Raw genomic sequence first — 20,112 nt, forward strand, 5'->3', positions numbered from 1 at the left:
GGTCGCCAGCAAATCACAGGGCACATATAGACAAACAACCATTCACACTCACATTCATACCTATGGACAATTTGGAGTCGCTAATTAACCTAGCATGTTTTTGGAATGTGGGAGGAAACCGGAGTACGCATGGGGAGAACATGCAAACTCCATACAGAGATGGCCGAGGGTGAAATTGAACCCTTGTCTCTTAGCTGTGAGATCTGGGCGCTAACCACCCGACCACCGTGCAGCCCACAGTGGACATTATCTACAATATATCCATATTTTTTTTTAATTGATATTGGAAGAAGTCCTTTGTCATTACCACACAGACGAGGGCCTTCAGTCATGAGGGATTCCTCCTGCAACATCTCCACACCGTTTGACGCCCCTGCACAACCTGAAGCTCTATTGTTCCATTGAAAGGGTGTTATATCCCTCAGGATCTTATAAGAAATTTAAAATGACTGTTACTGCATCCAACGTCTACAGCAATGACTGTTCATAATGTTGGTGCTGTATTTATTGATTTTGTTTTTAATATTGTATTTATTGTTGGTTTGCATTAAGTAATAAGTCTCAAAAGCTGCCCAAACAAGTCCTTACTGTATGTTTATGTTCTTTGCTGACAAAAATACCAGCGTGAACCAAGTCGTTTTTTTACAAGTGTCAACGCAGCCTAAAAGAACAGAGCAAAATTCAGTTTTTACTCATGGACTCATGTGGTCCTGATGCGCTTTGGCTGGTGATAAACACCGCTAGAGTTCTTTGTGTAGTCATGTGTATAATTACTGTGGGACTAGCAATGCACCAAGTGAGAAAACGATGGAAAGACTGAAGATCATTGCAAGAAAATACAAGTGCTGACTTTCATGTGAGGTCACATCCGGTTGTTGACACGTGGAAATCATTCAAATATGTATTTTGCAAAATACTGAAATAGTCCATCATAACAGGAAAAAAGAGCTCAAGAAACTCAGCGTACAAACATACTGAGTGCCGATGTCAGTCTGCTTCCCAGAACGGCCTGTAGGTTACGTGGTTGAAACCCAGCAATAGATCCACGGTCTTTCTTGTAAAATAAGTTAGCAGCTAGCTTGGCTTGGGACCACAGTAGATGTAATTGATTGTTTGGCTGAGGCAAGCAGAGAGCATGCTCTCATTGATCGACTCAAGGCCAAGGGCGGGATGAGGCTGACGTGTCAAGACGCTGACCTCTGCCATCTTGACTTTGGCCTAAAGCCAGAAAGATGACCTTCGACCTTCATCATGCGTACCCAAGAACGGAGCCAGATGTGACTCCTGCTTGAGTCAAATAAATATCTTGTAAGGAAAAAAAAAAGGAGGTGGCGGAGCTTAAGTCATTCAAATGAATGTGAGGGGAATGAGTCTATTAGGATGCAAGTTAGTCGGTGGTATTGATGTAACAATTAGCGGCCTAATGGTATTACTGGAGTGTTATAATAACATGAACTTTCATTTCATACAAAATGACTGCCAGGCAACTTCTTAGTCTCGGTCTAAGTCCAGGTCGTGCTCCTGTTGTGCTCCACTTCATTTGATAGAATGCCTTTCCGCTGTTTGTCAGCGGGTTCGAACACTTTGCTTACTGTTCACTCGTCTCTTCTTTTGTTCTGGTGGTACCGCCTGCTCTTTATTTTTTTTAAATATCGTCAAATGCTGGGCTTGTACTGCAATGTTTGAATGAGTCGCATTAACCGGTCTAACAAAAAGTTAACTCAATTATTTAGAAGTTTTGTCTTCAGATTGTAAATATGCAACTTGCAATGACTGTTAAGGACTATTGGTGTGTTGCCAGGGGGGGTAAGTTCGTTTGTTCGTTCATTTTCTACCGCTTTTTCCTCACAAGGGTCACGGGGGTGCTGGAGCCTATCCCAGCTGTCTTCGGGCGAGAGGCAGGGTACACCCTGGACTGGTCGCCAGCCAATCACAGGGCACATATAGACAAACAACCATTCACACTTACATTCATACCTATGGACAATTTGGAGCGCTAACCACTCGACCACCGTGCCGCCGGGGGGTAAGTTGACTTCCTTGAATACTTAATATAATGTCACTCAGCGCGCAAGACCTCACAGCTAGGAGACCAGGGTTCAATTCCACCCTCGGCCATCTCTGTGTGGAGTTTGCATGTTCTCCCCGTGCATGCGTGGGTTTTCTCCGGGTACTCCGGTTTCCTCCCACATTCCAAAAACATGCTAGGTTAATTGGCCACTCCAAATCGTCCTTAGGTATGAATGTGAGTGTGAATGGTTGTTTGTCTATATGTGCCCTGTGATTGGCTGGCGACCAGTCCAGAGTGTACCCCGCCTCTCGACTGAAGACAGCTGGGATAGGCTCCAGGAAAAGCAGTAGAAAATGAATGAATGAATAATGTCACCTCTTACGTGGACTGTATTTTGTTTTAAGGTACACACTATTACTGTACTTAATGAGGAACAAACCTAAATAATCCTACCCACTACTCATTAATTCCTCATTATTGTGCCATATATGTACTATGTATGTGCCTTAGTTCATCAGTAACTACTCAATTCATTAGTTGCTTGGTTACTTATCTAATAATAATAATACATTTTATTTGTATAGCGCTTTTCAGAGTACTCAAAGACGCTTTACAGTATAGAGAAAAAGAAATGAAAAATAAATTTGAGTAAAAACAGAGTAAACGATGCATTAAAATACAATATCTAAACATTCATTCAGAGCTAAAACAATGCTAAAGGCGAGGCGAGGTGCATTTATGTGCCTTAGTCATTAGTTCCTCATTAGTTCTCCATTAGTTTCTCAGTACCTACTGTATTTCTTACTAAAGTGAGAGCAATTTCTTCAATAAATATGGTATTTTTGTAAAACAAATACTTGCTTTATTTTGCAGTGCAGTTTCAACACTGCTCATTTGTGATGGAAGAGCTGCTGCCAATATCAGTAGCAGTTGATATCAGAATCGGTAACGAAGAGCAAATTAGTTAAGTTTTACTCCAAATAAACTTTCCCTTGCTACACCTCGTCATATTAAGAGTGTGTAAAAACTCCTCACACAGGTCGGCCCTTCTTGCTTCCATCTATTGTAGCCCCCGAACAAAGACCTTCATGTTCAAACAGCAAATTACTCTCTCATCTCCCGAGGCATCAGCACAGGTCTAATTGGATTTAAATGAACCCCCCCACTTCCAAATGTCCTTTTGTTAAAGCAAATAATATGCAAGGCTTTTTAATTAAGATCCGATATGGGGCTGACGTGGAGGGTTGCTTTTATGTGCTGGTCTTCAAATTGAAGCCGATGGCGGCACCACCGACGACGTGAAGGTACAAAGTTTGGCTCGGTGTCAAAGGTCGCCTATTATGCAAAATTGACATTTTGATGATATTATAACAGCAATGTGTCCCTATTGCTTGTTTACAAGCATCAAACGTCACAGAGGACAGCTTAGGAAAAAAAAGCAGGCTTCGCTACGCACCTAAAATAAAACTCTGCTAACGATTTGATCAGTTAGCTAAAAGATATGTGATCATTTCAGATTGATCACATTACTTTTTTAAGGAGATAGACCTCCAAGTCGGGGGCCATGGGACTTGAGATCAATTGAGCTCTCAATTTACCCGATGATCTTCGTCCTACCTTCACTTATGGTCATGAGCTTTGGAGTGATGACCAAAAGGACAAAACTGTAGGTACAAGCACCCGAAATGGTTTCTTTTAGGGTGGCTGGACTCTTCTTTAGAGACAAGGTGAGAAGCATCTGGGAGAAACTCAGAGTAGAGTTATTGTTCCGCATTGAGAGGAGCCAGATGAGGTTGCTCAGGCATCTAATTAGGATGCCTCCTGGATGTCTGACTGGTGGGAGTTCTCAGGGAAGACCCAGAACATTTTGGAGGGATTATGAACACCTCTGAATCCGTCGGGAGGAAGAGTCAAGGAAAAAGATGGATTTCTCGTCTTAGGCCGTGTGGAAGAAGATGGATGGATTGAAAAATAAGTCATTTAATTAAAACAATTAAAACATTTATTCATTAATTTTTTTATCCTCACAAGGGTCGCAGGGGGTGCTGGAGCCTATCTTAGCTGTCTTCGGGCGAGAGGCGGGGTACACCCTGGACTGGTGGCCAGCCAATCACAGGGTACATATAGACAAACAACCATTCACACTCACATTCATACCTATGAATAATTTGGAGTCACCAATTAACCTTAATTAATTATGTGGGAGGAAACCGGAGTACCCGAAGAAAACCCACACATGCACGGGGAGAACATGCAAACTCCACACAGAGGGTGGAATTGAACTCGGGTCTCCTAGCTGTGAGGCCTGCACAATTAAAACAATTATAACAAATGAAGCCGATTACTATTCTGATCTGCCAAAATTAGAGTTAATTCAGAATTAAATACATAAAAATATCTTTGGTAACATCCTGTACTAGTCTGTTTCTCGCTTGTCCTCCATCCAATCCATTCAGCTCCATCGGCAAAAGGCTGACTCAACAAAGAAATAAAGTCAAAGGTTGAATGATTCATGGCCGCCGATGGCTGACTGAAGACTTCCTGTCGTGTGCACGCCGATCTGCGAAAGCAAGTCTGCGAGGACATAAGCAGACGATCAATCACTCAATCATATTATCTCTGACGGGAGATTTTCCACTGAGAGGAACATTTAGTTGCTGTCTAATCACTTTCCAGGCGACGAATGATCACTGTCACTGCAGAGTGACGATAGGCGCTGACAGCTGACTTTGCACTTTACACTCTGCCTTGTGCACCTAAGGAGATACTTTTTTATGCGAATGTGTTTGTGGGCTGCGGCAGTGCAGGTGCACGTTAGTGGTCATGTGCAATCATCAATTTGCATCAAAAGCAGCATTAGATACAATACAGATGAGAAAAAGGTGACATGTTTACCAGTACAACACAAAACTAAATAACCTTCCGTGTCACCAATTAGCATTGTCATTAGCAGCTGTAGTTACTGGCAACCTCCTGATCTATTTGTTTTAACTCCACAAGTTGGCCGTAGCTGCATTTGATTTGGTCACATCCAGCATTTTATCTACCTGTGCATGTACTTTAAAATCAGGGGTAGATTAAGGTCATTCCAAGGGGGGGGGGGCTCAAAACTCATCATAAATGTGTTTATCACGAGGGAGGGTCGCGGGCATGCTGGAGCCTATCCCAGCTGTCTTCGGGCGAGAGGCGGGGTACACCCTGGATTGGTGGCCAGCCAATCACAGGGCACATATAGACAAACAACCATTCACACTCACATTCATACCTATGGACAATTTGGAGTCACCAATTAACCTAGCATGTTTTTGGAATGTGGGAGGAAACCGGAGTACCCGGAGAAAACCCACGCATGCACAGGGAGAACATGCAAACTCCAAACAGAGGGTGGAATTGAACTCGGGTCTCCTAGCTGTGAGGCCTGCACAATTAAAACAATTATAACAAATGCTTACTATTCTGATCTGCCAAAATTAGAGTTAATTCAGAATTAAATACATAAAAATGTCTTTCAGGGAGAACATGTAAACTTCACACAGAGATGACCGAGGGTGGAATCAAACTCGGGTCTTCTAGCTGTGTGGCCTAACCACTAGAGCTCCGTGCAGCCCTTGAATGCTATAAACCATTTCAAAAGATTATGGATGACAGTGTAAGTTAGAGTGGTTACGTTTTAAAGCAAACATAGTGTAATATATCAAACCTTATGAAATTCATAACTTTCCACAGGGCTGCATGACCTAGGGGGCAGCTATGCTATGTTTGCATGGAATATTAGCCCAAGGCGTATATGATGAGGTGTGGAATTGCCTAATACGGAGTGTAGCAGAACACTTAAACAAGTGGATGAAATTCCACTTGCCTCTTTGAATTAAGAAGTACTGTTTGATGATTGAACGATTAGCAGGGATGACATCTTTTCACTTAGCAGTAACAAAACCTCCTCTCTCATCATTCAGCACACTTCAAGGAAGATAATCATGCTGAATGAGAATATGGAGTCACACTTCCAAGTATGCAATTTTTATTCCAGCACAGCGTACAATCAATGAAAATCACATTTCCTTCAATCAAGACTTTAGTTTATGTTCTTTACTGTCCAGCCTTTGGTCCCAAGATTAATATTTCATGAAAATACTTGAATGCTTCCATCTTTTTTAAAAATTTTGGTCCAGACCATAGATTTTAACCACACATATGAACGCAGTTTGAGATTATGGGTATTATATCGTATTATACAAAAGCTATGAGTCTTCCCCCTCTTACCAATATAGTCGGTGTTCTTGTTCCGTAAGGTTAAGTTGAATGGTTCCGTGTGGTTTGTCAGTGAATTAATCATGATGATTAATTGGCTTTCAAGTTAAATATCCAGTGAGTGGTGTCAGGCTGCCAGACATCAGGCCCAAATTGACAGGTCTTTAAGGAGAAGCAGATTGATTTACACAGCCGCTAATGAATCCCCCCTTCCACCCCCCCTGCCTTCCCCACTCTTCTTCCTCCTAGAAGGGGAGCAAAGGTAAACAAGTCTTTTTTGTTGCACGGGCCTCTAGCAAGTACACTTTTTGGGTTGAACTTCAAAGACCACAGGTCACTTTTTGCCATTTTTCTTGCCATGTTGTTGACATAAATTCCAGTCCAACACTTTGGTCCTAATGCAGCTCATGATTGCATCTACATATTTACATCTGCATTATGGGGAATTGGAATAACTTTTAGCATTAGCATTAATCGCTCAAATAGTTCCTTTTTTCCTATCATTTCAATGATGATTACTAAATGGGGATGCACTCTTCTGAAAGGGTAGAAAGGTCAACTTAAAGGACAACTGTAACGCTGTATATGTCGCCATCCTAATGTTAGCACAGTGGTTTTCAAACTGTGGGGCCCCGGCATTATGACGGGGGTGTGTGGGGCCGTTTCATTAATTACGACAGAGTTTTTTTCAAGAAAATATTCTGTTTTGGGGCTGCACGGTGGAGGGGTGGTTAACGTGGAGGCCTCACAGCTAGAAGACCCGAGTTCAATTCCACCCTCGGCCATCTCTGTGTGGAGTTTGCATGTTCTCCCCGTGCATGTGTGGGTTTTCTCCGGGTACTCCAATTTCCTCCCACATTCCAAAAACATGCTAGGTTAATTGGCGACTCCAAATTGTCCATAGGTATGAATGTGAGTGTGAATGGTTGTTTGACTATATGTGCCCTGTGATTGGCTGGCGACCAGTCCAGGGTGTACCCCGCCTCTGAAGACAGCTGGGATAGGCTCCAGCACCCCCGCAACCCTCGTGAGGATAAGCGGTAGAAAATGAATGAATATTCTGTTTTGATATTACTATTTCAAGAGATTATAGCCTGTGATTGGCTGGCGACCAGTCCAGGGTGTACCCCACCTCTCGCCCAAAGACAGCTGGGATAGGCTCCAGCACACCCGCAACCCTCGTGAGGACAAGCAGTAGAAAATGAATGAATGAAAACGTTATAGCATGAAAATGGTAATAGATAAAGGTATACTGTAAATGAAAAAAAACATCAGTATCACCCAAAGTTTGTGATGGGAGTAAATTCACTCCAATTCTCATAAGACCAGGCTGAGAAGTAGTCAGCGCCCTCATGTCTCCATAATACTAATACTAATATAAAAGTGCGATGAAGCATGTTATTTTGGTGTTACGCCAATGTTGACAAAGTGTTGCTGAAGCCGAGTTGAGTTGTGCTGCTCCAGCTGCTGGCAGGACCAAAGAGGATCATTTTGGTAGACGTTAAAAAATACAACCGTCTGAACACGGTAAAAAAAAAAAAAGGGCAAAACACAGGAGTTTCCCAGAGAAGTATGACAAAAATACAAGTTTTTACAAGTACTGTGAGGACAAGCGATACAGAAAATGGATAGATGTTTTGCATCTTCTCAATTAAAACCTCAATTAAATTACCCCCCCGGTGGGTTTTATCTCTTAATCTTGTGGCGGAACTTTTCCATGTTGTATGTTGAAGCCGCTGATGTACGGAGAGAGGTCATGGCTTGAGAAAAACACAAGCTCACGCCGTGTTTTGATGTCGGCTGCTACCTACTCTAACCCCCTCTGAGCCCCTCTGATCTATTATGCAGCTAATTAAAACACCCTCTCCACCTCCGCTTTAGCATCAGAGTCATGGTCAGACTCCTTTGTGTAGTACAGCTGGAAAACAATATCAATAACAACAACAAAAACAACAGTAGCCTTTGGTCCAAGGAGGAGAGCAGGAGGATGCTCTTTGATGATGCACATCAAAGAAAGACGATGAATCGGACCGTGTGTTTTGGTTGTTTTTTTTTCACCGCCTGCATGCCAAGGTCATCTCTCATCATGCTTGGATGCCGTTCGCACTTACGGCTCCGTCCGGCCTCATGATGGCAGGTTAGCAGCAAGGTCTGCGGTACATGTCCTCGTAGATTGGTCAAGTCAAACGATGACAACAAGGACCTGACATGAGGCATTGATCCTGGGATGAAGCTCAAGGCTTCCATCGGTTGTGGTGAGGTCTCACACGGTTTACATTAAGTGGGGGACAGGAAGTGTAGCCGCCTCCCGATATAATCACGTGTCTATAATCACTATTATTAGACCAGGCAGACGTTAAACTAGCCTAACTGTATTGTCTTTCCTGCACATAGTGTGCCTCAAAATGTGCTAAAATCTATAAACATATACATGATCAAATTATGGAAGGAGTAGACACAAGTCAGCCAAGTTGACTTTACACGTTTACATCACATTGCATACCTGATACTTGATTTTTTGCAAGTTTATGTAAATAAACATATGTATTTGAGACAGTCACTGAGGATTAAAAAACCCAGACATTGAACCTAAAATACACAAAGTTGCATTTAAAGTTAAATGCACAAAGTTGCAGATCAGGTGAAGCATTATTACGCTATGTTGTAATCAAGGATGCGCCGATACTGCCAATTCCGATACCATGACTGTGATCGGATGATACCGATACCGATCACATGGATTAATTGTACATTTTTCATTTTATTATTTATGATGAGTGCTATTGGCCAGAGTCACCATTAGACAATTCCAAGGGCCCCCTATCAAATATTTAATATTCATTAAACTACAAGACGGGATGCGCGGTGGTCGTGTGGTTAGCGCGCAGACCTCACAGCTAGAAGACCTGAGTTCAATCCCACCCTCGGCCATCTCTGTGTGGAGTTTGCATGTTCTCCCCGTGCATGCGTGGGTTTTCTCCGGGTACTCCGGTTTCCTCCCACATTCCAAAAACATGCTAGGTTAATTGGCGACTCCAAATTGTCCATAGGTATGAATGTGAGTGTGAATGGTTGTTTGTCTATATGTGCCCTGTGATTGGCTGGCGACCAGTCCAGGGTGTACCCCGCCTCTCAACTGAAGACAGCTAGAATAGGCTCCAGCTCCGGTTTAACGGTTGATTCTCACATCATTACGAGACAAAGTGCGTTCCTTGTCGGGTCAATATAGGAGTTGGGAACGCTACGTGACACTGCACATGTACTTTTGTGTTGTCTTGACATGAATGTCATATTGTTTTTTGCGATCGTCTTTGAAAGCCGTTTATCAGCATTTATGGAAATCGACCAATACTAATCGGTGGCTGAGCCATCCGAGTATCCGTAGTTGTTATTCTCGCATCACATGAGCGGTGTTGCAATGCTGCTGTCACATGATCAAACCATGGACAGAGTTGACAAACATACATGCTAGCAGACATGTCATATTGCATGTTCGATATGAGGATTGGTTCATAAGAATGTTCATAAGAATGACATAAGAATGAACATTTACTTAAATCCTTGGACAAATAGCATCACTGTTACAGCATCACATGATCTGTGATGTTTTGCTAGGGATATGTGACCAGCTATCGGAAAATGTGTCATGCTAGTTGGCTTTATATTCTATTAAGTTTGTTATGTGTGGCTAGGCATTGATATCTCCATCAGGTCTTTATTCTAGCGTCGTGATGGGCTTATATTGTAAAACCAGTATTATTTTGGTTGCTTTTCAGGGTGCATCAAATAAAGAACATAAAAGGAACATACGGGATTTCCTTGAATCGTACATCTCATTGAGACAACACACCATGATGATGATGCTTTCAAATGCCACCAAGCATACCAGAACTCACTTAATATTCATATCTATGGCTTCCTTTTTTTTTAACCTCACCTGAGGAACCATGTGAACTACAGAGGGCCTTTATAACCACACGGACCTCAGTGGGGAGCTTCACAGAGAATCCCGTCCATTCATGAAAGACGCTGAGTGCGCCAGACCGCCTGGCCCCAGGGGGACACCTGCTGTTTGACTTGGCCGCCCGCTCTGTGCAGCTACACAGGCCTGCAGTTGTCTGTGGGCAGGAGCTGCAGAGCTGCAGGTATTTCCTGAACTACATTTCTCCGTCACACGCTGATGCTAGTTAGGTGAGAGACACGGCAAGGGGAGGAAATGTGGATAAGCGGTCATCAGAGAAGGATGGAGTCACAATGTGATTTCGACACAACTTCCTGTCCATGATTGTAAATGACATTTGTAGCACCTGGAACTGTATTGACCACCAAGCTGCAGTACTCAATTAGCCCACTTTTTTCCTTGGTGGAGGTCTGCGTTCTATTTCTATCATGGTCCAGATGTTTCTCTCACCTCTCTAAATTCTGCCAGGTCAGCATCAATATTCATGCAGACTTCTAAGCCGCCGTTCTTTCCATCCTTTTGGTTCCACCATTATGTTAATAAACACCTGACAGGTACAGACATGGAGCAGAGTGAAAGTTCTGTCTGCGTCTTGCTTGTCGCCGTGACGATCCTCCTGGCTTTTTCTTGTCCATTTGTGCCTTCTCAAATTATCTCTGGGAATTGATGGTCGCAATTTTGATGCATTAACTCCCGCCTTTCATGCATAATGAGGGGGTACTGGTGAATGTGTTGGTGCCATACATCTGTCCATTGGGTGTCATTACTTACAGCCCAGCACGGGCATGTAATTGACAATTGTTCCTCATTAGCAAACATTATTGCATCCCCATACCCCGCCCCTCTTTTTTTTTTTTTTTGCCTGTCCTCTAACTCTCTAACTACTGGAAATTGGCCATAAACTGGAACCTCTGTTCGCGTCATTAATCCATTCCAGACAGTCAGACTTAAGCTCAGACTCAATACATTGTTCCTATAAGAAATAAAGCAAACTTAATTAATCCATACACACAAAAATGTTGACATAAAACACTTTTTATAGCTTAAGAATTATAATTGTACATGCAAAAAATAATTTAAAATGCATATGTATAAATAATGAGGCAGCGGCAGTGATTATTTAGCAAGTGTGATCATGTAAAAGAGGAGTTACTGTTAGTTTGCAAAGAACTACTGAGTTATATACATATGTATATATTGACATTATAGACAGGTGGGACGGAACTGAGGGACAATGACTTCCTGTTTCGAGTTCTGTGCTAAAAGGTTGCTAACAGGCTTGTCTTGTGACACACAGTTGGACCCATCCATCCATTTTCTAGTTGGACCCATGCATTAGTATTAATAACACAACAAGACGAGTGCCATATTGTACTCTAACTGTAGTTCCAAAAAGTGTAAATAGAAGTTATCCACATGAAAAGAACATAATAATAATAATAATTTGACTCATAAATGTATGATAACTGTACCTTGTCTGCTCTATGAGGCCCCTAAGAAAACACCAACAAATGTGTAAAACACACAAATGCTCCATTTTTATTAACGTGTAGTATTTGTGTGCCATTGTCTGCAAATAAGGACTTGGCATTTGCATCTATTTTGACCATTCCAACCATAGTCTCCATCCTGAGCTCCAACGGTCCCGCTGAGCTCATCTCTGGAGCTCCGCGGCTGGGCCTGCTTCTGATTTAAAGAGCCCAGCGGGAGGGGGTTGTGGGTAGGGACTCACGCTGTGAAGGAGCTCTGCAGCTGAAGGTCAAACACACTCACGATCAGAATGGCGGGATGACGCTAAAAGCGGGGGAAATTAACAGACGAAAGCCGAGGAGTTCCCTCTGCCGTGTTCGGTAAAGTTCATGATGTAAACACAAGCATACAATAAAGTCATATACATTGGAACACAATATTTGGGTTATTGGCTGCTAACATATACACACACACATGCACAACACAAGCACCACCATACACACTATAATCGAAACATATGTATAATTCTAAAACAATCTATAAAATAATTAATTCATTCATTTTCTACCGCTTATGTATATTTTTCCATAATTTCAAGCTTTCTAATGTAGATCATCACATTATTCCTCTTTGTATGTAATGAGTAGTGTAAATAAAAACAAAACACACTACAAATTTTTGGATTTGAAATTATAATTCCACTATTCCACTGAGGTCACTATGGTGTTAAAAATGTGAAAGCTATATATAGCAATTAAAGTACATTTTTGCAGGATATTATACAAAATTGTAATAATTCAAATAGAATTGAAGAGTTGCTTTAGAAATGTGTCAGTTTTTGGTTATTTTCAGTTCATTTTTGTGGGCTAAACTAAATTCTAGTCAGAACAATCCCTACTGTAAGGCTTAAAATGCAATTAGTCAAACAAAAAAAAGTCTCACCAACAAACAGCACAACACTATAAGTCATTATTAATAATGCAATCGTGCCAATTGGAGACAAAATGTTTGCTTGTTCTTCAGAGGTTTGTGCTAATTATAGTTGATTTATGTTGGATATCCTCCTAAATGATCATGCCAGGATCCACACTAAACAATTTAATACAATCTAATTCAATTTGAAACCTCAATAAAAACAATAAGACATATTTTTACAGTATTTCGGAATAAAAATCTGATTTTTTTTAAGTGCAATCAAATGAAATATTTTAAAATGCTCAGAAAAAAGAGAGCATAAGCCTTTGCAAATAATGCCAGTAACAGTGGGGATAGCATTTTTGTGAATAAAATCATGAAGCCATATGTATGTGTCAATTCTAATAATTACAGTTAATTTGTTTGGTATATCCTACGACATTCAAATAAGACATTTCAGTTTTCTACTTAATACAGTTAATTTTTGTTGGACAGCCTACTAAATTATTTAGGGGGACTTCAGACCCCCTAAAATGTTCTTAAGCCCCCCTAAATAATTTGACATTTTTTATTGATTTTTTAAATTGATTTTTTTGTTACAAAAAACATCTCTGACAAATGTCATATAATAGGGCAAAAGCAGGCTAATAAGCAAGCCAATAAGCAGGCTAATACTAGCCTACTACTACTTGTAGTAGTAGTAATAATCAGAAGAAGAATAATGATGATAGCAATAATAATAGGCTAATTAATAATATAATAATGATTATTATATAATTTAGAGTTTGAGCAGTGGTTTTGCAGTGTAGATTGTGTGTACTTTTGTAAATTTAATGGTGGCCTAAAACTATTGAGTATCTCTACTAAATCTGTCCAAAAGTAGGAAAGTGATATCCCGGTTCTTGTTCGTTATTTGTTTTTTGGATTTTTTTGAATGTCTACAACATTCATTCATATCCTGTGCATCTCCAGGGGGCTATGCCCCCACTGTCCTCAGAACCGAGTGACACCTCTGAGTCGAAATGACGTTTTTACTAGACTTTTCGCCTATGCTTTAGATGTTTCAAAAGTCTAACCCCCCAAAAAATATATATAACTCAGGGATATAATCAGTGGTCGATCTGCATGGTGACGATTGAGAGAGTTGCAATGATTAGAGGGTGATTCAGTGTTTTCCAATTAGCTGCTCATGTCATGCTTACTGCATACAGTTTAATAGTCAAAGTCCCTGCAACTAAAACACATGGTAGAAAGAAAGCGAGAGAAATGTGCATCATAAGATGACGGCCTCTTCACCCAGCTTCCTTCATGAATAACAAATAAGACGAGCAGCCAGCACAACACATGCAAAACATTACTGCGTCCCTCCGCACTCATCTGGCTTCGTCCACATTGTGCCGCTGGACTTGGAACATGCTCTGCTGCTTTTGGACTCAGCTAAGCCATGCTGGGGTTTTTTTTGTGTATTTTTATTATATATTTTTGAACAAGTTAGATATTATTTGAACAGTTTCACAGTTCAATCGTTCAAATGGAAGATTTGAAATTTAGTGATTTTTGGTGAATATTTTATTATACAGGCTTATGCCACCAATATTTAAAGTGTTCGGCATGTTTGGCACACAGCTTCTTTAAAAAAATCTCTCAGAATATTCTAAAAGTCATAATAATTCATTATTAACTAAATATATTATTAGTAGCACATACACTTTACAATAGTTATTTTATTTGATTAAGGGGTTTAGAAGTGCTTCAGGGCATTTTTTTATAAAATTTTTTATAAAATTTACAAAATTTACAAAATTTACAAGTGAACTATAATATAAAATATGTTTATACTGTCTCTCGCCACATTGCAGTTCAAATTTTGCAACAATTTTCAAAAGCCGTCCTTCTCTGTATGGGCCATTTTTTTATTAGGTTTTTGTATTGGATCCCATTTATTTGTGCCATTAAACGGTTGTTATGTGTCTGCATAACACAATCAATTGACACCATGAACAAATTTAAAGTTGCATAGAGCTGGAAAAAAAGATTTAAATACAAATCAAAGTCTATCAGTCCCTTTTTAAAGTGGACCCAAGATCCCGTAGCACATGAACAGCACATATGGGAGGCTGCTCTGGGATCAAAACTGAGGCAACCAAAGTATTTGTCACAAAACAGTTGCACATCTGATGGTCCATAAGGTGACCCGGTAATATAACGCCAAGAAATTTGGCTTAGAAAGTCCACGGTGGCAGATTTTTTTTGCGCCTCACTGTCATGCTGTTCTTTCTTTACTACCTGAGAGGCAGGGTGCATTAACATGCAAAAGGCGTACATACATTTGTATCCAAAGCTGGGGATCCTATAGAGAGCTGTTCCAGCTGTTATGCTATCAGTAATGTATAGATACTTACTAATTGTGAGAATGCTGTAAAATGAACATTCGAACACTCCAATGCTAGTGTGTGTCAAAAAAGTTTTTTCTTATCTATCTCAAAATATTTTTAGTCTTTTTCTTGCAATAATATGATGGACAGAAAGGCAGGAAATAATGTCTCAACTTTGTCAAGACACTTAACAATAACAATGGTTTTTCTACTAAATTATCTAGAGTGATTATTCTAATTACGTATTTATATTTAACCTGATTTTTAGTTTAGTCACATCCAGCGTTTCAGTTTTCCTTTGGGAAGTGAGACATCCATATCTGACATTTCCATCTTTCCTCAAAGTCTGGACTTTTTATTTTATATTAATATAAAAATAGTTAGCGCGCTAGTCTCACAGCTAGGAAACCCGAGTTCATTTCCACCCTCGGCCATCTCTATGTGGAGTTTGCATGTTCTCCTCATGTGTGGGTTTTCTCCGGGTACTCCGGTTTCCTCCCACATTCCAAAAACATGCTAGGTTAATTGGCGACTCCAAATTGTCCATAGATATGAATGTGAGTGTGAATGGTTGTTTGTCTATATGTGCCCTGTGATTGGCTGGCCACCAGTCCAGGGTGTACACCGCCTCTCGCCCAAAGACAGCTGGGATAGGCTCCAGCACCCCCCGCAACCCTCGTGAGGATAAGCGATAGAAAATTAATGAATGAATGAATTCAATGCAGAATGTTCGAATTATAAGCGTAAAATAGTGTGTGTGTTAAATACATATTTTTTGTTAACTTGTGGCACATGAATCAAAAAGTTTTCCCACCCCTGGTCTAAAACCTAAACCATACAAAATAATGTAATCCAATTCATCTGTTTGAGAGACCCAAAAATGTAACAGAAAACACACGATTATAGTACAGACAGCAATAATAAAATGATGAATGGAATTAAAAAATTAACATTTAACATTAACTTTACTTTTGCTGAGGACTCATGTTGACGCAAGTAGCGGACATGCAGGAGGGGAGATGTGAGGAGATGCACATTTGACTTGACTTGACTTGATTCAAGAACGTACGTATGGACAGCAACTATGTGCTCACACAACTTTATTTACATCAACCGATGCAATCCCATAGGGAGCTTACGGCACGCAAAATGTTGCTTTATGGGACAGCAGGCCACCCTGGTGTGACACCATAACAGGTTTGTGATCCATATGTTTACACCTCGGACCCTTTCGTGACATTAGCTTCTTTTATTTTTTTTATGGAACTTCCTGTGCATCCTGGCGAGATCGCCAAGCAGATGTCATCTTCATACTTTATGAGGATGAATTCAAGTGTTTTTCACCTTCTTTATGAAATTGCTGGTATTTGCAGCTTTCTTTGGCCCCATGGTGGGTTATTTGCAGTGAAAGAAACAAAAAACAAAAATTGTTTTCTTCAAAAAAAAAAACAACAAATCATACTAAATAATCCGTAAACAGAGGTTCTGCTGTACTTTGATATTTGACTATATGTCAGTTACACTACTACTACCACTACAATAACAAACACATTAAATGAATACCTCTCTGATTGTGTCAGTGAACACAGCATTATCTTTGTATTTAGCATTAGTTGAAACTAAATATTGTATGGAATCAGTGTATAGCATATTTCATTCATACAATGTTAACAACTTTAGCGCATCTCCCTCACACACACACACACACACACACACACAAGCAGGCACACCAGGGCAAACGCACTCCTCTCAGATTGAACGCCCAATCAGAGAGGACTCAGAGGATTTATTTGCTCCTAATTGGCCGGAGATGGGAGAGGGAAGCTCGGCTGTGGACGGAGTGTAAACACATGTTCGCCTCCTTCGCTCCGTGGAGGATGCGCCTGGACATTACAAGAGACTTTTAACACCTATCATTTCATAAATTAGAAGAAGAAAGGGGTGTCTTTTACGCACGTAAAAGAATTCCAGCCTGACTGGGATTTATTCTGTGGATTATCTCCGACTGGCTAAACTTGTTGTTAAACTGTTAACTTCCGCTTTTTTTGTCATATTTTTGTGGCTGCTTTTCTCTCAGGACTGATTTTACGCACAGTTTGTTTTTGAATTCGAGTTAAACGGGACTTTAAAGTTAATATCAAGAAAGAAGAAGTCAAAATTGATGATTTGGGGGATGGCTACAGCCACCTCCAGCCCGTACCTTGCCAGCAGCAGGATTTTATCCGGTCCGGTTTCGCACTCCGACCGAAGAGTCGGTGGCATTCAGCCGGCCAACTCTGCAGTGACCTCGGTGTCTTCCAGTGTGTTCAGGGGGGACCCCTCGGTCAAAATGGTTCAGAGTGACTTCATGCAAGGGGCCACCATGGTGTCGAGCAACGGGGGGCACATGCTTAGTCACGCTCACCAGTGGGTCACGTCGCTACCCCACGCTGCAGCCGCAGCAGCCGCGGCAGCGGCGGCGGCAGCCGCTGCTGCGGAGGTCGGTGCTCCGTGGCCGACCAGCTCTCAGACCCAGGACGTGAAGAGAAGCGGTGGTGGAGGGAGGGAGGACCTGCACTCGGCTGCTCTGCACCACAGGAGCTCTCATTTGGGCGGGCATCAAGCGCACACCGGAGGCTGGGGGGGAGCCATCAGCATCAGTGAGGGTCAGCAGCACCACCAGCATCAGCAGCAGCAGCAGAACCTCGTTTACTCCCAGTCTGCTGCCTTCACTGTCAACGGGATGCTCAGCACCCAGAGCCTCGTGCACCCCGGTGCGCTGGTGCGCGGGGACTCCCCAGAACTGGAGCACCCTCATCATCACCACCATCCCCATCACCATCATCATCATGCTCACCAGCACCATCAGCACCAGCATCATCACCATCACCACCAAGAGGCGCATTCGGATGAGGACACGCCGACTTCGGATGACTTGGAGCACTTTGCCAAGCAATTCAAGCAACGTCGCATCAAGCTGGGCTTCACCCAGGCGGACGTCGGTCTGGCCTTAGGTACTCTCTACGGTAACGTCTTTTCACAGACCACCATCTGCAGGTTCGAGGCTCTGCAACTGAGCTTCAAGAACATGTGCAAGCTGAAGCCGCTGCTGAATAAGTGGCTGGAGGAGGCCGACTCCAGTACCGGGAGCCCCGCCAGCATCGACAAAATAGCGACGCAAGGGCGCAAGAGGAAGAAGCGCACGTCCATTGAGGTGAGCGTCAAGGGCGCGCTGGAGAGCCACTTCCTCAAGTGCCCCAAGCCGTCCGCGCAGGAGATCAACAGCCTGGCGGACACGCTGCAGCTTGAGAAGGAGGTGGTGCGCGTCTGGTTCTGCAACCGCAGGCAGAAGGAGAAGCGCATGACGCCACCGGGGCTTCCACGCAGCCCGGACAACACGTACTCGCAGGTGGGCAGCATGGGCGCCGACACCCCGTCACCCTCCATTGACTGCAAGAGGATGTACAGCGACACGTGAAGGCATCACCATGCAAACTTTTTTTTTCATCTTCGTGTCACTAGCTTTAGAATGAACTTCGGTGCGTGTCCCGTTATCCACTCTAACGTGGAGTGTGTGAGTGTTGTCATTTCAAAGCAGCAGGTCAAGGTCAAGTTTTATGCATCCTTTTCTCAAAACATAATTAAGTCACAGACTTGATTTAATTTAACACTGCCTTGTTCCAGAAAGCAATAATGAATACCCCCCCCCCCCCTTCATTGTGTTTCTTTGTGTTTGTGCCCGTAGATGACAATTTCAGCAATTGTTCCAGTATTCTTTTTCATTATTAAAAACATGCTTTAAAAAAGTCAAAAACCTTCCCTATACATGTACAAGTGAAGTGTGTATTGTCTGATGGTTTGCACTATTTATTTCCTTCTCATGCTTATTTTCAGTGAAGCAATGATTTATTTAATAAATTGGACATACATGAAAGATGAGGACATCGTTATTGAACACACACTGAAGGGTTGTGATATTATTAACCATTTCTAATAATATTTCAAACATGTTGCATCCAAGTACATCACATGTTAACACTTGCACAATCCCAAAACTGGGAGAAACTAAGTTGATTTAATCATACCATAACTTATTTTTTATGATTCTTGTCAATTTGCTGCATTTACAGTGTGTGTGGAATTTATTTGTTTATGAATCAACTAAGACTGAATTAAAGTAAACACCTAAAATTGGTTAAATCATAATGAAACATGCACAGTATTGATGCAGTTCACTGTATGTTTACAACAGGGGTGTCCAAAGTGCAGTCCGGGGGCACAATTAAAAAACACCATTAAACAAAAGACTAAAAAAAACTATGAAATTAGTAAATGTTAAAATGTTGATATAACACTAATAATACACTTTGTTGCTTACAGCACAAAATGAACATGTAGAAATATTACATTGTCCAAAAAATAAGGTGCAAAACTAACTAAATAGCATAAAACAATTTCTATATGTCGCATAGCAAAGAACTATCGAGTGTCATAATTTACAATTCATAATGCACTTACAATTAAACTTCATAGTCTGGTCCTTATTATAATGTGTAAGACATATTTTTGTTTATCAAGGTACAGTCGTCCCTACAGTTCAAATTTCACCGCTTCACTCTATTACAGTACATCAAAAATACTCACTAATAAATGATGCTGTTTTGTGGTTGAATACGGGCTATTATTGTCAAAAGTATGTGTATTTAAGCAGGTAATTTGTACTTTTTGCTTAAATTAAGCATTTTTATATTCACTAAAATACAAATATAAGCCAATCAGAAGGTGATTCAACATTGGTCTATATCGGTCTATTCTATATTTGTCATTGGGGGTCAGTAATTGTTTGGTGGGACAAGCATCTGTCTTGATTGCCGAAATAACAGGCTTTTTTTCAGGTTTAAATTATCTCACAACATGCACAATAATAATAATAATAATAATAATAATAATAATAATAATAATAATAATAATAATAATAATAATAATAATAATAATAATAATAATAATAATAATAATAATAATAATAATAATAATAATAATAATAATAACACATGCTATTGTTGCAACCATAACCCACGACAAGCACTCAACACTGAAACCCAGACGTCACTTCCTGTCCTCCACCCATTGTGCTCCCCTATTTACTGCGA

General features: G+C 41.1%; 1 protein-coding gene across 1 annotated transcript; it reads left to right on the forward strand.

Moving 5' to 3' along the window:
• The first annotated feature begins 16,813 nt into the window (after positions 1-16,813).
• pou3f3a (POU class 3 homeobox 3a) lies at positions 16,814-18,850 on the forward strand. Its single transcript, XM_058082307.1, has one exon. It carries the CDS (start codon positions 17,145-17,147, stop codon positions 18,438-18,440), a length of 1,296 nt encoding a protein of 431 aa, XP_057938290.1. The 5' UTR covers positions 16,814-17,144; the 3' UTR covers positions 18,441-18,850.
• The last annotated feature ends 1,262 nt before the right edge of the window (positions 18,851-20,112 follow it).

This window comes from Doryrhamphus excisus, chromosome 9, assembly GCF_030265055.1.
Source record: "Doryrhamphus excisus isolate RoL2022-K1 chromosome 9, RoL_Dexc_1.0, whole genome shotgun sequence".
NCBI lineage: Eukaryota > Metazoa > Chordata > Actinopteri > Syngnathiformes > Syngnathidae > Doryrhamphus > Doryrhamphus excisus.